Source organism: Perna viridis, chromosome 7, assembly GCF_037379345.1.
Source record: "Perna viridis isolate PV_CMFRI_1.1 ecotype Kerala chromosome 7, ASM3737934v1, whole genome shotgun sequence".
Lineage (NCBI taxonomy): Eukaryota > Metazoa > Mollusca > Bivalvia > Mytilida > Mytilidae > Perna > Perna viridis.
The window spans coordinates 18,784,120-18,804,228 of NC_142451.1; the positions used below are offsets into that span (position 1 = coordinate 18,784,120).

Below are 20,109 nucleotides of genomic sequence, written 5' to 3' on the forward strand. Positions count from 1 at the left end.
ATATTGCTGCTCGGACGTTAAACCCCAACAAACAAACAAACCTACACCTTTTCTTTCATGTAATTTATGTTGTGAACATCTACAGCTAAAGAATATTGTTTACCATCACATTCATTATAATGAATACTAAAATTGAACATCATGTAATGATTGAGTCAAAAACAAAATCAATTCTCTAATGAAAATTTACTGAGGACAAAAACTGACCAAGTTTACAGAATTTACAAAACATGTCATTAATATTGTCAGACAGGCATGCATTATATTTTAATAGACAGGCTAGGACTAATATGCTCTATTTTCCACTACTTTGAATACCAGGGAAGCTTTGTGTCTTATAAAACATTGTTTCTTCATTAAAACTTCAGATCACATTTCATAAAACAGAATTTCCATGCAAAAACTTAAACATTTTAACACAAACAGGTATAAATCAATCAAATTGCAAATAGTCTAAGACATAATGGACATTTCAATATGAGATTTACTGTCAATGAAAATCCTGCTTCTTCTTTGCTAAGTTACTTCAATTTCTTCAATTTCCTCTTTAATATTCACCTAAGATAAAAAGCCTTGATTTTTTTTCATTATTTATAGCACTTGTTACTTGGTCTGAAGAGATTCAATCATCATGACCTTTACATATAGACACATTTCCTTACAAAACATGCATTGCAGCAATGTTATTTGATAAGACTTCCATAATTTTTAAAACATAACTAATGATGTCACTGGTTGAATCATATCCCAACTAGTCAGAGAAAACTAACATATTGAGTAGTTTCAACAAAATCTAGGAAGTAATCTTCATTAAAGCAAAAAAAAATTTCATTCTCATTTCTTAGTCACTAAACAATATTCAATATGTCTTTCATCTAGTGATAATCATTTTCAATTAATGAAGTAGACATAGGGCAAGGAACATAACTCTTGAAATCATAGGTGTTAACCCTTCCATTTTTTGTGGGAGTCTCCCGCAATTTTACCTTTTGACCCACAAAAAAAAAAGTCTCCTGTGAGGGAGGCATCCATCTCCTGGTTCCAAGATTTCCTCCCGTAAAAACCTCCCGTAATTGAATTAATCAAATTGTCATCAATTTCTGTCTACCAATTTTATTTATGTCAACAACTGTGTGGGTCGCAAAAGCATTTCATCGTCAAAACAAACAGCTGATCGACATTCGAGTCTCTCTAGAATTATCTTCGTACATACAGACAAATAGCATGATTTACCATTTCGAATAGACAGTCATGTCAAGATTTTACAAACTTTGTGGCCGAACACAACTTGCCGTTCCTTATGGCTGATTATATTACAGACTTTGTGAAAAAAATCCCCTGACAATAAATTCTGAGAAATTTTCATGTAAAGGACTAAATGCATCCAAATCATAAAGCAGGTTATAGTACCAAGTCATGAGACTATGTACAATCGTACAGTGATTGGAAACTGTAAACAGAAACCATTCAGTATTTTATGTGATGAAAGCAATGGTAGGGGTGCCAAAAAGTTCTTTGCTACTCTTGTTTGCATTTTTAAAGATGGAAGCAGGTCCATCAAAACCAGATTCATTGACATGCCAGTGATGAACATTGGAACAGAGCAAAATCTGTTTTATGCCTTACCAAACATCACTTCTGTGAATACATGTATAATTCATTTTGAAACAAAATGAAATCAGTCGAAGTTACTTTGATGCTTACGTAAGATTGATGTACAATGCTGAATACAAACGTTCCAATGATTTGTATGAGTTTTGTCCCTTACCCTATGTCTACCTCCTGAAATTTGTAGGCAAATTATTTCAAGGCTTTTGAAAAACGAGAGGCTCCCAGAAGCCTAAATCGTTCACCAGGTTAATTTTTGTCTTTCAATGGCAATAATTTTAACAAGAAGTTGTCTAATAATTTTGACTCAAGAAGACTTTGGTAGGACTTATCATAAGGATCATTACCTGGCCTAAGAGATAAAAATGAAAATTAGACCACAAAATATCTCATTATGCTGAACACTTTTACTCTATGTCAGAATTTGAATCAGAATGGTTGTGGAGAAATATAATAGAAAATCTACAGTCTGACCCCTATGTTCTATTTTTAGTAACGGTGGCCATGTTTTTTATGGATAAAAAGTCTGATACCCCAAGGAACACTCATGCCAAGTTTGGTTCCAATTGGTCAAATAGTGTGAGGGAAGAAGACTTTTTAAAGAAATAACACTAAAAATTGCAAGAAAACGTTAGAAAAGGGCAATAACTCCTACATGGCTTGGCAGATTAAAATGAAAATTTGATCACAGATCTCATCATGCTGAACACTTTTACCCATGTCAAAATTTGGCTTAACCTAGCAGTCTGACCCCTATGTTCTATTTTTAGTAACAGTAGCCATGTTTTTTGATGGATCAAAAATCTAAACAAAAATTTTGTGCAAGATACCATAAGGAACATCTATGCAAAGTTTCATATAATTCTTCTCAGTAGTTTCAGAGAAGATTTTTGAAAAATAGTTAACAGATGACAACAACGACAGACGCCAAGTGATGGCAATAGCTCACTTGGCCTTTGGCCAGGTGAGCTAAAAATCTCAATGGTTTTATGATAATGTACATAACACATTCTTAGTACAGTTTTCCACATTTAGCCTTCATTACACTGAATGAATGTATTTCTGAGATACAAAAAGATGTTCATAGTCCTCATTTGTCAACTTGATACAGGCTGATTATTCAATCAAGTTGAAAAAAACATTCAAACTATTTTTCATAGTAATTATTAATATCAAAACATTAAAAGTAAAAGAAAAAGTAATTTAACCCGAGTAAATTTAAAAATTAAATGGGCCATAATAAAATAAATTGAAAGAAATATAAACTAAATCCTTTTGGGAGTGAATACTGTATAGTGGGCAATTTTCATGGGGTGCTAATTTAGGTGTGTTCTAATGGTCTATCTAAGAACGCCAATATAAAATCAGCAAAATATTCACTCAGAGCTTAGGTACTTAGAGCAGAGCTTAGCATCCGCCAAAATTAGAATCTGCAAAATTTTTGGCATAGTTTTTTCGTCAAAATCGCCAAATTTTACACCTACTAATCAGTTAATTGTTTGAAATAGGCATTATTTTTTGGTTTACATTGGTTCTAAATGCATTGAAATTGATATGAAGGGACTTCAAAAGATGGCTGGTTTAGACATGTTTCTGGTATATGAAGGGTTTGGTTTACATAAGTTTCCAATTTATGCAGGTATGGGTTTATATAGGTTTCTGGTATATTCAGGGTTTGGTTTAGACAGGTTTTTCTGTACACAAATACTTATACATTCATCTTCTTCCGGTTTTCATCCTTTTTATTTTAGAACATTAAAATGCTACTTTTTACATTCATACCATCTTCCTAAATGTTTTATCTAATATTACCTGAAACTACAGCAAGGAACAAACTGCATAAATAGAGAGCTTTGGACCTCAGACCATGAATAATTTGAACCCTTGTAAAGGTAATGTTATTTTTTCAAACTTTAAATAAAGCATGACCATTCCTCCTAAGACTTAAAAGAATAAGGATGTCTAATATACCACATGGAATCAAAAGGGTATTGGAATGGCAACAGGAAGAAATTGCCTTAATGTGCTTCATACTGTGACATGAAGAGACATCTTAGCTATGCTAAATATTCGGATGTAGAAACTTAGTTACTTAAGCATACTTGTCAGGGTCTAAGCAGCTCTACCATATCTGTACTATGGCCTAGTACTTTTCTGATTTGGATATGTACCTGACATACACCTTCACCTGATTTTAACAGAATAGTTTGCTACTCATTCTCACAGGAAAACTGTGTGTTAAACATCTAGTTTTGGGATGAGAAGCCTCAATAGGTATTTCTCAGGCTACTTAGTGTATCATCAGGACTGGTCCAATCTGGTCTTTTGTGGGACTTTATTTATAAAACATTACACAACTTGCCTAACTTTTCTCAATAAATAACAAGAAAATCTTCCCTCTTATTCAAATTCACTTTTAATGCCTTTGACATGAATAAAGAGCTTTCAACACAATTCAAATTTCACAAAAACCCTTTAGAATAGAAATGCAATTCATGTAAATGGCACTAAATTTTATTTACAAATATATGTCCTTGTGGGGTGAGCAAAATTGGCAAAATTCCAAGAAGATTTACAAATTAATTTAGAACAAAAATGATAGTATGGGATAACTTCCAAAATTAAATTCACATAACAATCAGCCAAAGTCATGTTTAATTTCTATATTCAAAGGATTAGTAAAGATATTTTTACCATGATTCCTAAAGCCAATATTTTTACAATTACTAATAATAACTAATCATTTCTGTAATAAAAGAACCACCAAGCTATGTAATGTATATTCATATCCCATTACTGAATATAGCCATGCCAACAAACTTTTAAAGACTGTCAAGGAAAGAGGACTGTGACTACAAATCATAGCTGAGAAAGTTCAATTAATCAATTAAGATAATATGTTCAATAAATATGATAGATTGTCTTAAGGTGGTAGACCTAAGGTAAGGGACACAACTCTTACAAATCATTGGTATGTTTGTACTCAGCAATTTATATCAATCTTATGTAAGCATCAAAGTAACTTGGATTGATTTCATTCTGTTTCAAATGAAAGCTTGACAGGCTATGGTGAAATTGAATATGATACAGGTAGGACACCACAATTAATTCCCTATGGTTTTTGTTGTATATGAATATAGTTTGCTAGTAGGTACCTTCCACATTTTTCATATTTTTACTAGAAACTTATATGCTGAAGTTTTGCCTCTTATTGGTAGAAAATAGGTAAAAAATACATTGTAACATGGGATTTTTTTTTATTAATCAATTCTGACTACAAGTTTGATTCGGTTCAGTAGAAGAAGGTTAAAATTAGGGACTTTTAACTAATTTCATATGTCATGTTTAGCCCATCATAATAAACTGAAGATTTTTTCCTCTACCTTGCACTTTTGACATTCTGATATTACACTTTGCACTTTGAATAAGAGTTATCTCACTTATTTTCTGAATAATAAAATTTCTTGTATATATTCTGACATTTTGATAACTGCAATGCAAGGGATTTGTTTTCTTTGAATCCGTTTCAAGCCTTATATTCATTTATATTCATCTGTAGCAACAAAATACCTTGGTGAGTAAGATTACCCACACCATTAAAAATTGAGTAAGCTCTTGAGGAGTTTTCCTGGAAATAAAACCCTATGTGAGAAATGATAAAGTAACTGAAAGGTTCAACGACAAATCAAAATATCAGACTTAAGACTTTTCAACAATTACATACAATGAGTTATGAGAAAAGATCTATACAAGTTGTGTCATTTTTCACTTATCTAAATACCCTCTATCTAAATATTATATCAACCAGGGATTTTAATTCACAACAAATTGTTCTATTAAAATCAAAAGGATTTATAAAGTGATATTTTATTTGACCAAATTACAATTCTATATCCCGACCTTTATATATGAAAAATGTAAATAAATCAGATTTACATCAATAATAGCTCAATATAGGATATTTCATAACTTGTTATACCAATGTTCATTATATACAACTCTCTCTTCAATGTTCCATGTACTATAGCAGCATAGTATTAATAAAAAAAAAAGCTTTAAAGTGCAATTTCTTCACAAATCTACACAGTGTATGTATCATCAGAAGAACCACACTGGACAAAAGTTCATAAAAATAGGGTTAAATTTTATCCTTATGATTCAAAGGCCACAGAACAAACAAATATAATCCTTGTAAGACAAAACCTGAAAAATTTGGAGATTATGGTAATTCCTTAAACATGCCTTTCCAAGGCTACAAGTTAAATGACATGATTTGAAGATTGAACTTGAGTGTAATATAAATATTCATCAATAACTATCAAGATAGAGTCACTTTGGTTTACATCTCCAAAATATAAAGTCTACCTCAAAACATATCACTGTTTAAGAGTAGTTTTTGTATGTAATAAACCATGATTCAGCATTTTATTATTGAAGTCACCAGGACTCTGATTCATAAAGAATCTCAAATTGAGATTTTCCTCAAATCCTTCCTCAGTTCATATTTCTATCAATCAAATTGAAATTGAATATTTGAGGACAGACTCGTTAATGAAACCCAGGCCCGGTTATTTAAAGCATATTTTAGTGTTTCTAGAAAAGCAGAGGACGCTTACCCTACCAGTGCACTAGGTCCATGCTCCCAGTTTTTAGTGGAGTCCAAGTTGCTCATTTACTTTTGTTACTTTGTATGTATGATTTTAGTTACTTTATGTTCTTTGTTGTGTATGTCTGTTTTCCATGTCTGGTCTTTGTCCCTGGATTACATTCTTTTGATTACCGCTATAACCTTGGTTCCCTTGATTACTCTTTAACAAATGAAGAAAAGTAAAATGCATCATCCCATTTTCTGTTTAAGTCAATATATATAAACACATGCAACTTGTAGTCATATGTCCTCCTTAGCTGCAAAAAAAAATAGAAGTGGAAAAGTCTTGTCAAATCTAAATGGTGGCACAATATGATCAACTACAATCCCACAACATTTGAACAAAATCTGTCAAAAGGTTTCGAAGGAGTTGTGTCCACAAGTGTGACCAGAAGGACACAGGTATTTCTACATCGCCTTCCATGTAGCGAAGGGGGGAAAAAATTAAAGTACTTACACACCAAATGAATCAATAGTGAATGAAACCACTGCAGAATTAAAAAAAAAAAAAAAAAAAAAAAAAAAAAAAAAAAAACAGTTAAGAAGGCAAAATACATGTAAGGTACTAGTTAAAAAAATTGGCCCTTTACACAGTCATTAAAAGTCTGTATCTGTATCATTAATTATTTATCATCCCATGTATTAGGTCCTTTAAAGGGTATCAACTGCTATGATAAGTGAAATCAATGAATCCAGATTACTTACTTGTGAATAGATTCAAAAAAGTAAACCAAGACTCAAGATAAGAAAAGAAAACAATCCTGTACAGCTATCTGCCCAATCAATATCTATAGAATTAGTAGAAATTTAGTAGGCTGCAACTGAAGGAGGTAACAACCTTAATAAATCAATGATAAAAAAAAAGGTCCAAACTTTGATCTTAATTAGCAATTATTTACTGTAACGAAGAATAGTATAGCATTCATTAAACATCATATGATGAAGAAAATGTGTACTAAATTTCATTGTTATGTCATAGAATAAAGAGCTGCAATGTGAACATAAAGCTTGAACAAATGACAGACAAACAGACCAACTGACACACGAGCCTTACACAAATTTTGACTATGAAACAAGTTTGAAAAGGCTGCCAGTATATGTTTATAAGGCCTTTACCTGAAAGTTTTGGAGCTTTCCGTTTGACAGCAGATTTGGACCTTTTAGATGACTCATCTCTTCTTCTATCTTCTTCATCTGAACCTGGAAAAAAAACATAATTAACTTGACTAGTTGATATTTAATATGAGTTGCCTATGAGGGACGAAGCTGTTTGTTCTCAAATAAAATATGACCTTGTTGATAATGCACCACTACATTTTTATATCGTTTGACCAACCGAAATATTTTAAGACTTCCTAAAACATGTGTGAGCCATTCATATTTCAGAAGATCGATATGTCTAGGATGTCGCCTTTGCTCTGTCTCTGTATCATTAAGGTTTCCCAATAGGTTTCCCAAGCAAATCAAGAAAACTTCCAAATTCAACACTGTCCAGCAAATAAAGAAAACTTCCAAATTTAACACTGCCCAGCTCACTGCTATTACCCAAGTACAGAAAAGTAAGGGATTAAAACTAGAGGAGGTCCATGACCTATCTTATTTTGAAAACACCACTTACATTTGGATTACCCATGACCAGGACCATCCACAATTTTTATACCAATTGTCCAGAGAGGACTCCCAATTTTGATTGGATATGTCTTAAGCATCATGAGTGTGCATATTCATTATGCACATTTATTTTTTGTAAATGATGTGACCCCATCCACAAAAAAAAGATTTCTCATCCTGATGTGTGGTGTAATCAACAACTAAATGACTGAATAGTCAAGTTCAGCAGTTTTGGTCAGTCTAAATCAAATTACATACATTTGCCTAGTGACAAAAGGTGCCTAAAAAGTTAGCTTAGATATAGGTCTTTTTTTAAATTATTGTATCGTCAAGTGGGTACTGTTTATGTGGGAAATGGGAATGCACCATTACTATAGCCAAGACTTCTGGCAAAGGTCAAACACAATTCTCAATCTACATTAAACTTGGTTAGGCTCCAACAGATAATTTATATTGGGAAATCAGCCAATTTACAATTGTCAAATATCACCATTAAAACTTGTTTGCCCCGTTTTACATATAATTATCATCGATCTCTGAAAAATAACTTATCAGTCCTGTGTAACTTTCTAGACTGAAAATGTCTGGAATTTAAAGTCATAATCTTCACAAGATTAATCTAATAAACAACACATTTACATATGATATAACACAGAAATGTTTAACTGCCCTGTTAAGTATATCAAATTCAATATTTGGCCATGCTGTAGTCACATGATTCTCGTATGTTTCTGATCCATATATTCACAGAAACCATATTGATTTCACGAGAACTTAGATTGTATACGACAAAGAAGGGCTTTAGCTTTCTCTACTCTATATGCAACATTGTGTGATAGAAAAGCAGTTACTCGATGCATAACAAGCATAGAGAATAGAATAAAAATTTAAAATTGGATAAAAACATACCCATTTAAATGGAAAGCCACAATGATCACAAGCAAAGAAAAGATATAAATTCTTATTGAAAAGGTCAAAGGTCCAGTACATGGAGTTCATGTATGAATCTAGTTTTCCAAGAATCAAAATGAAGACAATTTTAGCAATGACCTTCACAACAAATTGCAACTTAGTCTTACATCACTATGACACTGTCCACAAGGTCAAAACACCATTTATATTTCACTCTTATTTTGCTAAAACAACTCCAATAATAAAACTGTCAGTGATATTCAGATACAACAATGTCAAAAAGGAAATTTTATTGATTTCAAAAGATTTACAGCTTTATCTTCCTAGCACTTGCCAATCTTTAAAAATATTGCAACACCCAGGACAAGTCAAGGACAATAACTGACCAGGCAGCAGAATCAATTACTATTATAAATAAGAATCAGGCAATAATAATGTGCACACCACTGGCACAGAATGATGCTTACAATATCTTGCTAAAGAATACAAATATGATGTTCCTAATCAAGTGAGAAGTGAAGTTAATTTTGGTACCGCTGTACTTCAATGTAAAGATGAAAAATAAAAACACAATGGGTAGTTCAATTGGATAAGCCTAAGCATTCATCATCAAGTTGTATTTGTCACTGGTGAACAGAAGTGATGATTTATAAAATCATTGGTACAATCTGTCATGCTGAAACTGCTATAATAAAAATTCATACAACCAATGTCTTTTTATAAAAACCAACAGTCACCAGATCAAAGTTTTGCTAGCTTTTCAAGAAAATCTGTGTTATTTCTTCACAGTACACAAACCAGATCATAGGAGAATTTTTTATCAATACATGTGATTTTAAAAAGTTCATGATAGATCTTTTGATGATGTACTGAAGTTGGCAACATCTGTGTGAAGAACTGTGATGACCTTTGTCTCTAGATATCAATATAAACCAATAAAAGTTCAAAGAGCAATCTGATCCCTGTTAAAAATCTACTTTCTTTTACATTTGATGTAAAACACTTTAATCTAGTAATGTTTTCATTTTTAATGCAATAGTTCTCATGTTATGGCCATATTGGTTAAGTTTATGTTTAGTAAAATTTGTGGGTATGAAAAAAATGCCATATACACTTATGAAGCTGTTACTTAATGTGCCCAAATGACGACAGCAAGTCTACAAATATTTTAAAATTTAAAAAAAAAACAGACATGCATAACACAACTTGAAGAATACTTCAACTGTAAATAATTGTATAGATCAAACGAGTTTTCATTGATCTTTCTTTTTCATACAGAACTATAATGGGAAGAAACTTAGTAAGCCTGAAGCTTGACAACCCTTTGGCTTCAGTAATGTTATCAATGATCAGTCATTTTCAAATATCAAAATACTTGAAAACAGTCATCTAATGCTTCAGCATCGAAATATTGACTGTAACTTACCAGCATTTAAATCACTAAGTATTCTTCTGGTCTCCGCCGATAAAACTCTAGCCTTCTCCAACTCTATGTCTGTTGCAGTTTTTCTCTGTGGCAGCTCATTCTCCTCGACTCCACCTATGGCACCATCAGGTATTGATGAACCCTTATCATGGTCTGTCAAGAGAAAAAAATTCATGAAATAAACTGATTACACACATGGTTTTAAATGGCAAATTTCACTTGAAATACCAACAACTGCATTAACTGTACCACACTTTTAATAACATTTGCTCTGGGTATTATTAGATCTTGTGTTATCTTGCAAAGATACAGACTTCAGAACAAAGCTCTTACTCTTACTGTTCAATCATGGGTGAGAAATAGCAAAGCAATGTCATAAAAGCAAAGTATAACCACAGTTCCAGGTAACATACCATATTCCCCCTCCCCAAGCCATTTCCTATTAATACATAACTTTAGGGTAAGATAGACTTCGATCTATGAAGAGAGATGACTAATGAGTTGACCTCTTAACCTTGTACTGTTCTTGTGGCCTCAATAATAGATGCACAGCCTACAGGTCAGACTAGGGCAGGCTATTTAGCTAGGAAAAAGGTTATGATGTCAAAAACACCTACAAGCTTTACAATTTTATGACAAAGACTATTCTAAACTCAAATGTCAAACCTTTTCATTTCAAGACATTCAAATTCAATTTTTATAAACCATTTAATTGATCTATTATCAAAAAGATTAAGTTGTATAATAGGTGGCTTTTTGGTCCCTATATACTCCAGTGGAGATTAACAGCATGTTATAAAATTCTTTTTGACAGGTATATATAGTTATAAAAAAAGAGATGAGTTAGCGAATCCATGTTACAAAGAAAATGGACTTAAGTTAAGGGCAGAATGTGCGTCAAATTTCAATTATAGCAGAACTCTTATTTATCTAAATAATAAAGAGGTCTTTTGATTCTATCTTTTCAACATTATTTTTGACCTGAAATTAAATTTATCGTTTCAATCTAATAATTATATAATAAAAGTTTTTTCAATGTGATTATACCAGCCGAAAGGGTTTATAAAAAGAATCTATTTAGTTAATACATTTAATTTGTGAAAATATTCAGTGGGTATTGTTATAGGCAGCCTAAGTGATAGGATCAAGGGAATGTACCATTTCATAGTTAGCTAAATTGGACTTCTTATTATCAAGCAAAACAATCTATATATAGTATACGATGAATTCCTACAGTTATTCCTTACTATGACAGTTATGCTGCATAGTAAAATATAGATACAATTAGATGTATTGTAAGTAAAGATCACTTATTGATACCCCCTGCATCCCATTTTGCATATGAAACATATACAGGGGTTGGGAAGGCAAGGGGCCATGAGGCATTTGCCTTTTCTAACAGAAAATGGCCTCTTCACATAAAATAAATGTATATGGTTTGTTAACAAATGGCCACTTCAAATTTAGAATACTTTTCCAAAATCCTAAAAATGACCCCTTCACAAAATTTTTTCCCAACTACTGCATATATGCATCATGAAATCCTAACTGCCATTCGGATGAAAAAGAAAATAGGTGGAAACTGGTATCATATGATAAATAGTATGGGAAAGTTTCATCAAATTCCATTGTGCAGTTTTCGAATGAGTGTTCTCACTTTATTACCTTGTTGGGAAGTCTGTGAAGTTCTCCTACTTTTAAGAGGTCCAAGTTCCCTCATAACTAACTCTTGTCCTGCTCGCCATGAAGATGTTGTGATGATTTCTACATCAGATAAAAAAAATTGAAAATTAGAAGAGAACTACATGCTACATTAAAAACAGGGCCTTTACTATATGGATACAACACCAAAAGAAAGTATTATTCAAATAATCCTTATATTTCTATGTTGTATCCTCTGCTCAAATCTTTATTGATCGTAAAGAACCAACAAATCTGTTGTGTGTTTCAAGGGGACAATGGCTAAAAGTCTTCGGCAAATATTTCGCTGACCCTTTGAAATTCAATGATGTCTATAGTATTGAACAAACTTTGATGAAAGTATAACAACCAAAGGCAAAATCATAGATAATTGAAGCACTGTCTAATTAACAATACCATTTTTTTTCTGTTTATTGGTCTCTTTCTTGTTAGCCTTGGCAATCACTCTAACAATTTTCTTATCCTTCTCTTCCTCGTCTTTATGGAATGGCTCTGAAAAAAAAAAAAAAAAAAAAAAAATTTTTACACTTTCAGGAAATCATGAAATAAGGTCCATGCATTAAAAACTCCTTAACTTTAAATATTCGTTAAATGTCAATAGTGGCAGTGAAGTAAAATCGATGATTATCAAAGATGGAATTAAATTGAAAATCTTTAAAAGGTCAAAGGGCAATGTGACTTGAGGAAGTTGAAAGATGAAAGATCCCCAAAACTCCAAAATATTAAAGTGGAAAAGGGTCATAACTCCTTCTTAATGATTAATGCTATTTACACCATAACTTACTTGACTTGTATATTACAGTCCAAAGCATTGTGTTAAAGTTTGATAAGATGGGTTGAGCAGTAAATTACCATAAAATAACAAGTACGACAGAATAACAGAAAAATACATGGACACACTAAAGGACCACTCTATACCATGGGCATGAAAAAGGATAACCTAAAGAATAATTCACCAAGGAGACAAAGGCAAACACATGAAAAATTAGATAAATGGACCACAAATTCAACCACACAAAAAAAAAACAAAACAAAACAAAACAAAAAACAAAAAACAGGCACATATATCAGGTGCACTAGTATGACAAAGGCAATTATTACATGTAATATAAACCACTCATCATATTTTTTTTTAATACTGAATTCCATAGCCGCTTTGAACTAAGTATCCTCGAACTTCACACCTACAAAGAATTTGTAATCAACAAAACATATCTAAGACATTCTTATGTAAGTTGTAACTTGAAGAGATATTAATATCAGTTTGAAGAACTTCTTAATTGAATTGATTTCTGTAATTTATAGTACATGAAAGAACCAACTGGTCCAAACAATACAGACATGCACCTTTGTTACCAAGTGTATCAAGTTTCATTCTGAGAATCCTCAAAAGTAACTTTTATTATATAATCAAAAGTTATCGAGTCTGTCATTAAAGATTAATAATTATAGGAAGAGATTTCAAGTATGTGGGATAATAAAACAGGCAAATCGTATGATCCCAGCCAATACCGTTCTTTTGAAAACGCCATATAACAGCATGTAATAACATCAATTTTTGCAGTAGTCAATCCTGTTTTACACTTATAGAGATTTTAATTCTTCTAAGCTGTAGATAATCTATGAAAATTCATGCTGCATTGAACATGTTGTATTCATACATATAGCACAGTCATCAGAGTTTCTCTGAATCTTTAAATAAAAACTTAAAAAAAAACCTATGGATTGTTTCCATGTTATGGATTTTTAAGTTAATGATATAGTTCTTACTAAAGCTGCGAACTAGATATGTCTCAAGGAGTAATGAACTATTAGATAAGTAAAACCTGTTATCCTCTGGAAGATACAATGTACATTATTTAATACTGAATTAGGCCACAACAGAAATTAATTGTAGAAGAAGGTACAGACTGAAATATTAGTTTCATGGTTGACGAGCAGAAATTGGTCATTGTAACATATATCCTGAAAAGTTGATTTCAGCATACTCAGGATGAAACATATAACAGGATGAGGCTCAGGAATTAGTGGCTATGATATTTCTTGTCTCAACAGGATGAGGCTCAGGAATTAGTGGCTATGATATTTCTTGTCTGAACAGCAAGTTTTTCTCCTAAGGAAAGTGTGAAAAACATTTTTAGATGTATTTTTGATGAGTTTGATTCTTAATAAAGAGTTTTTTTTTTTTACCTGGAGTCTTCTGGGATTTTACTGCAGGTTTCTTCTTTTTGTCTTTTTTCTTAGCATCTTTTATCGGTTTGACCTCTGTGTGTTTGTATTTGACCTCTGTTTCACTAAAACCTTAAATACATTGAAAGGTCAGATTATAGGTGACTACATAGAAAACCAAAGACTCAGTTTTGAACTTTGTGCTATTTTTTTTAAATCTTATTTGACTATCACTACAAAAAGCATTATTAAAAACAGATATAAGATACATGAAAAAGAACACAACTACACTACATTCAATGAGAGCATAATTATTACACGTCTTAAACAAGTCTTTCCTCACTTCATTTTATGTACAGTCAAACCTGATATAGGGACCATCTCTATTCAGCAATATACTGTCTTAACTATAATAAAAATATCCCCACGTAGAGCATTCTTTTTTTTTAAATGGACTTGTATATAAATACCACCTGTGACCATTGTTTTGCTCTACCTTGGAAGGCCACTTAACACAGGAATGTAGATTGTCTTCAGTACAAGTGAGTAACCTTTGTAACCTTGTCTTGAGTACAAGTAAGTAACCTCGGTAACCTTGTCTTGAGTACAAGTAATTAACCTAGGTAACCTTGTCTTGAGTACAAGTAATTAACTTAGTTAACCTTGTGTTGAGTACAAGTAAGTAACCTAGGTAACTTCATCTTGAGTACAAGTAACCTAGGTAACCTTGTCTTGAGTACAAGTAAGTAACCTAGGTAACCTGATCTTGAGTACAAGTAAGTAACTTAGGTAACTGCTGAGCAAAAACAAGTCTTGGCACACTTCCATGTCATTTGACAGCTAGCAATGTGCCAATTCTGGAAAGTACATCTGTAGTTAAACAAACCAATGAAGACTGGCATACCATAACTTTATAACAACCAGTTTTATTTGATATATTTGTGGTTGCAAAAGGAAGCCAGCCAAACACATAAAAAATAAAGGAAATTATCAAAAATTAAGCACAAATGAAGATATTAATGAGGAAGTTATAAGATAGTCTTTCATAAAGGCAAGCTAGACTCTAAATCCTAGGCCTACCACAGTCAATAAGGCATTCTATAGAAAACAACAGAATTAGCATGGAAACATTGGAGACACACAACCACATATTCTTTGAAGATGTCTTAATGTGATGCTAATCTAGTTAATGAAAGGAAACAGCTTTCATTAGATGTCGTGTATTCTACCTGATTACTCATAGAATGACAAGTTCATGTAACCAGATTAAAATCCATTCAATGTTATTTATTGCAGCACCATTAGCTATTTCTAATGTTACTGTCACAAAAAATTACTATCCGATGTAATCAGAATATCAATTGCCAAGGCTCTAATTTCTGAATTATTTTGTCTTTTTTTCTCAATTAAGTTCGTCTTTTGCCAGGTATTGAAAAAAAATGGCTATTACAATCCAACTTAAAAGTAAATTGAGATGTAACTGATTGAATGATTTCTAGGGTTATCAATAAGGCTCTTTTTTATCTGCAACCAGAGTTTGCATTTACAAAAACCATTAAACAGTATTTTTGTTACACAGGAAAATCTTTGAAAACAGGCTATTTTTTCCTTAGTAGAACTATTTCAAAATTTCAAACAAGGTTTCCCAAAAAATACAATTACGTACATCATTTTTAACACACAAGTTGATTAATAAATACCTTTGTAAGTTGGAGCTGGTGGTGCTGCAGCTACTTTTCTTTTTGGGTGTTTGTCTATACCATCCATTGGAAAGTCATGTGATCTAGCATGGACTGGATCATTATCATTATGTAGTGCCCTGTGAGGTTCCAAGTTAAAATTCATATCTGCACCACCAAATGCATAACTGTCTCCATTCTCTTTATTTTCTAAAAAAAAAAAACAATAATAAAAGGTACATTATTAATTAATTGGTTTTTTTTTTAAATAAAAGTTTATAAACACATCCACATGGAGCAGCGACTGAATAAGGTTATTCTGTGGAACATTTTAGGGACACTGAGAAGACAAAAATAATAGCTTTCTTAACAAAACCACATGACGATTCCGTGCAATACTTCTTCAGTAGGTGCTTTTAACTTGTTAGCTCATAGACAAAACAATTCAATTTCAATACACTTTAAATTCTTAACTTTTCACCAGCCAAAATAGTTTTTACTACTTGTCTAGGAAGAAATGACTGAAAGCAGACTGTTTTACTAAGAATCAAGAGGTTAAATTTTGTATCATCAAAACTCATATCTTCCTTATGCAGTTCTGACATGAGCACCAACTTCACTATATTAAAGTATGGTTGGACAAATGTGTACCTGACCAGATTCATGTGACATTTGATTTAAACACATAAATGAATTTAAGCCCAAATATCAACAGTCCAAACAAACATACAAGTACAGTGAAGTGTTTCTTTGCGATTCAGCACTTTTAAACTTGACTCTCTTAATATTTTTGACTTAAAAAATGATTTTCAAACACAACAAATATAAATATAGCTTTTTTACAATAGTTATGGGATGTCCATTTCAAACAAGTCAAACATGAACCATATAAGTACAAAACAAAACATCAACATTAAACCACGATTCCACCAATTCTTTGATACCTATAAATAGGTAAAACCAGATTGTCTTTGCCAATACTTTAAGTATTAAAAGTACAAACTCAGTGCAAACAGGAAACCAGAAGTAGTGAAATATTTTAATAAGTCTTTCGTTGCCAAGTCAAAATGACAGTGGTTCTCATGTTTGCTTGCTACAGATTAAACTCCAAAAATAAAAATAGGACATTAATGAAACATGAAGTGACAGCCCATCATGTATAATGTTGAAAAAAGGTGGATGGCAAAATTTTCAAAATGGCTTAACTCGAAAACTACATTTTAGACTTTTGCTGATGGGCATTCAACTTTTCGGAGGTATAACATAATATCTTGCCAATTTATGTAGTGGGGTATAAAAACCCACCAAAACATCCAAAAAAACAGATTGTTGAGATAATTGTTCATTCAGTCTTCAGTACATTAGATGTATATAAAGTTCTTTCCAATCATCCTTATGCTGATGTTACAGTAAAAATGCTTAAAAAATGAATATGCTTTATCAGCATCTTCATAGATACTGTCTGATGTTTTCTATTTCAGTAAACTCTCCCAATGCTGAAAAAAATATTGACAATTTCCCATGGGGTTACAAAAAATGGACTCTGATGTTGCAGATAAACAAGGTTAGGCCAGTTTTGAACATCTTGACATAAAATGACATCTGTCTGGACATCAAAACTCATTATTCTGCATACAGTAAAACCTGTCTTAAATAACTTTTCAGTGGAGATTAGTCGTGGTCACATATGACAGGTGGTCTTTATAAAAAGGTTAATTTTACATAGAATGCACTGCATAAGGATACTTTATTAACTGTCTTTTAAGACAAGTCATTGAAGCTAAAGAGGGGGGTCTCTAAGACAGATTTGACTGTACATCTATCCCTATTCTTTTGTGATGGTTATCAAAGTGCTGAGTGGATGCAATTAAAAATGATATCCATTTGTCAAATATATTCAGACAATAAGTCAAGATAAAAATGAGATGACAGAATAAAAACAAATCAGAAAACAAATGTCAAAAGAGAATCTTTAGTTTACACAGTACATGTATATGTATTTCAGCATACAGGGATGTGTGAAATATTTGTTTTGACTGCTTAACTTAACATGAGTAGAAATAATTGCATAACAGTTTAATAGGAACAAAATACATATCTTTACAGTAATTGTGGAAAGCCTTTAGTTTTTCAGTGGCTATGTCCCCAATTAGTAAGCATATGAGTAAGATCATGGTCCAGTATGATTGATATAAAATAAAATTACCAATGCTCATCTCCAAAGCCCTAAAACAAACGTAATGAAGGAAATCCTCAATAACCAAGCAAACTTTCCAAAAGAGGAAAAAATAACCAAATCAGGAATACTTTAGTATTTTATCAGCAAAATGCACTTAAAAAAATAAGGTTCAAAGGTATGGTTTTTAAGGATATAAACATGTCTGAAGTCATGCCTTATCTTTACGAAAATCATACTAACATACATTCCAAAAGTCTCTAATTTTACCTTCTTTAGACTATAAATCCCATCAGTTTCTATAATCCTTTTCTAAGCAGTTGACAAGTGTGTACCATGCAATAACTGTTGTAAAATTCTCAAAATGTTTGTAAATAATTATTGTACAAGGCCCATAATTAACTGGGCATTTTAACCATCGTATAATAAACCTATTGGTTGTGAACAAACACGCTCCTGTTAAGATTCCACCCAACTACAACACTGTTTATTGTCAATGAATTAGTACACTACTGAAATATTTGACTTTTCTTTTGTAGAGAGGGGTAAGTGAACAATTCTAAAGTCTATATTATTGACTGAGGACCGGTATATACCTAATGGACTTAATGTCAATATTGGTTAATCTTTTTCCCAAACCATTTACACACAACTTTCTTACAAGTTCAATGTTATTTACAACCGATCAACCAATCACCCTTGAAAATATTCATTCAACCAAAACAACCAATTCCATAGCTCTAATACTTCATAATGACATGTCAGTATAATTTTTTTATTACACTGTGACAAAAGCGATGCTTTCTATGAATAAATATATGCAGTACATTGTGTAAAGTAATACGTCAATAGTCAATGCAAGCTTAATGTTAAAATATACATTTAAAATTCATTTAAAACATGCCTTTCTGCTAACCAAATTAATTCCATTTTTATACAGGATAACCTTGCCATATATTAACATGCATCACTGAAGTCTAAAGGTTTCCATTAACATGAGATATAAAGGACAGATTCCCTGACAAAAAAATAACATGCCCCAGCATTCTTAGCTGATCTGAGGTATATTTTACATTTTGCCAAACTTTGAATAACAAATAGATGTTCTCCATCATAAAAACCCATTAAACCTCAAGTATCTGTGTACACATAGAATATCTTAAGCTGAATCATTACTACTAAAGGTTGTAATTCAAAGTTGACCTCGAGAAAATCAAAGTTGGAAGAAATTTAATCTACATTAAGCCGAAGGTTGCATGAGTAACCTTAGAAAATAATTTTGTAGGTGTAGTTTTTGATTGATAAGACCCAGTTAACACAGTGTTCAATATTTATATATTTAAATTTGTAGAAATCTTGAAAATTAAACATGATTTTCCAGAGAAATCACGCTATAGAACAATTAGTACAGTGTGGTACCACTGAGGACATGAGAGGAAAGATTTTATCACATAATATCATCTATTTAAGGTAAAGTTTTTGAACAACCGTGATTTGGTATAAATTAAGAATGAAGAAAACAAAAATACAGTGTTTTACTCTAAACAGTGTTGACAAATCAATTATCCTCCTTTAAAAAAAAAAATTTCATGTCATTAAAAATAGTTTATTCTTTACTTTGAACTTTAATTAACTATTCACATTTTAATTCAAGCCCAAATATATAACACTGGTAGCTTCTATCACTTTAGAGACTTCTTGGGGATGCAGCATCAACAATGTCCTATCTAAGTAGGTAATTCCAAAGTTATTGTTTAAATCTTTTAGACAGGTGCAGAGCAGATGTTCTCAGAAATCCCTTATATTCCCATTAGTTGAGACATTACCTACAAGAACATGGTGGTACACCATAAAAAGGTTACTTTTTGAGTACAAGAAGCCCAACCCCTCTTAGGCAAAGCCTAAAATTATATTTTATCAAAGAACATTAGTGAGCAAGGTTACAATACCAAACATAAATACATTTGCACTCAATGGAATAATTTCAGTCCCTATACCCAAACAAAAAGTGGTCAGCCCCATGACTGATTTCTGTTAACATCAATACCATCCAAGCTTTTTATAGCTAACCAACAATTTACCAAAGTTTGAATGAAATCAGTATAAAATAGAGCCACCCTCCAGGCAACAAGCCTAAATCATTAATCTTTTATTAAGTCCCCTCCCAAAAAAGTGGTCC

General features: G+C 32.0%; 1 protein-coding gene across 5 annotated transcripts in view; it reads right to left on the reverse strand.

Moving 5' to 3' along the window:
• LOC148611662 (centrosome-associated protein 350-like) overlaps positions 1 to 20,109 on the reverse strand; it is a 118,630-nt gene that overhangs the window by 36,828 nt on the left and 61,693 nt on the right. For all 5 annotated transcript variants that reach the window (XM_088592431.1, XM_088592432.1, XM_088592433.1 and 2 more), the window contains 6 exons: positions 15,776 to 15,964; positions 14,097 to 14,207; positions 12,303 to 12,398; positions 11,871 to 11,969; positions 10,206 to 10,358; positions 7,373 to 7,456 (listed from right to left, as the gene is read on the reverse strand). In XM_088592431.1, coding sequence (XP_088448557.1) covers positions 7,373 to 7,456; positions 10,206 to 10,358; positions 11,871 to 11,969; positions 12,303 to 12,398; positions 14,097 to 14,207; positions 15,776 to 15,964 — 732 coding nt within the window. The remainder of the gene's footprint in view (positions 1 to 7,372; positions 7,457 to 10,205; positions 10,359 to 11,870; positions 11,970 to 12,302; positions 12,399 to 14,096; positions 14,208 to 15,775; positions 15,965 to 20,109) is intronic.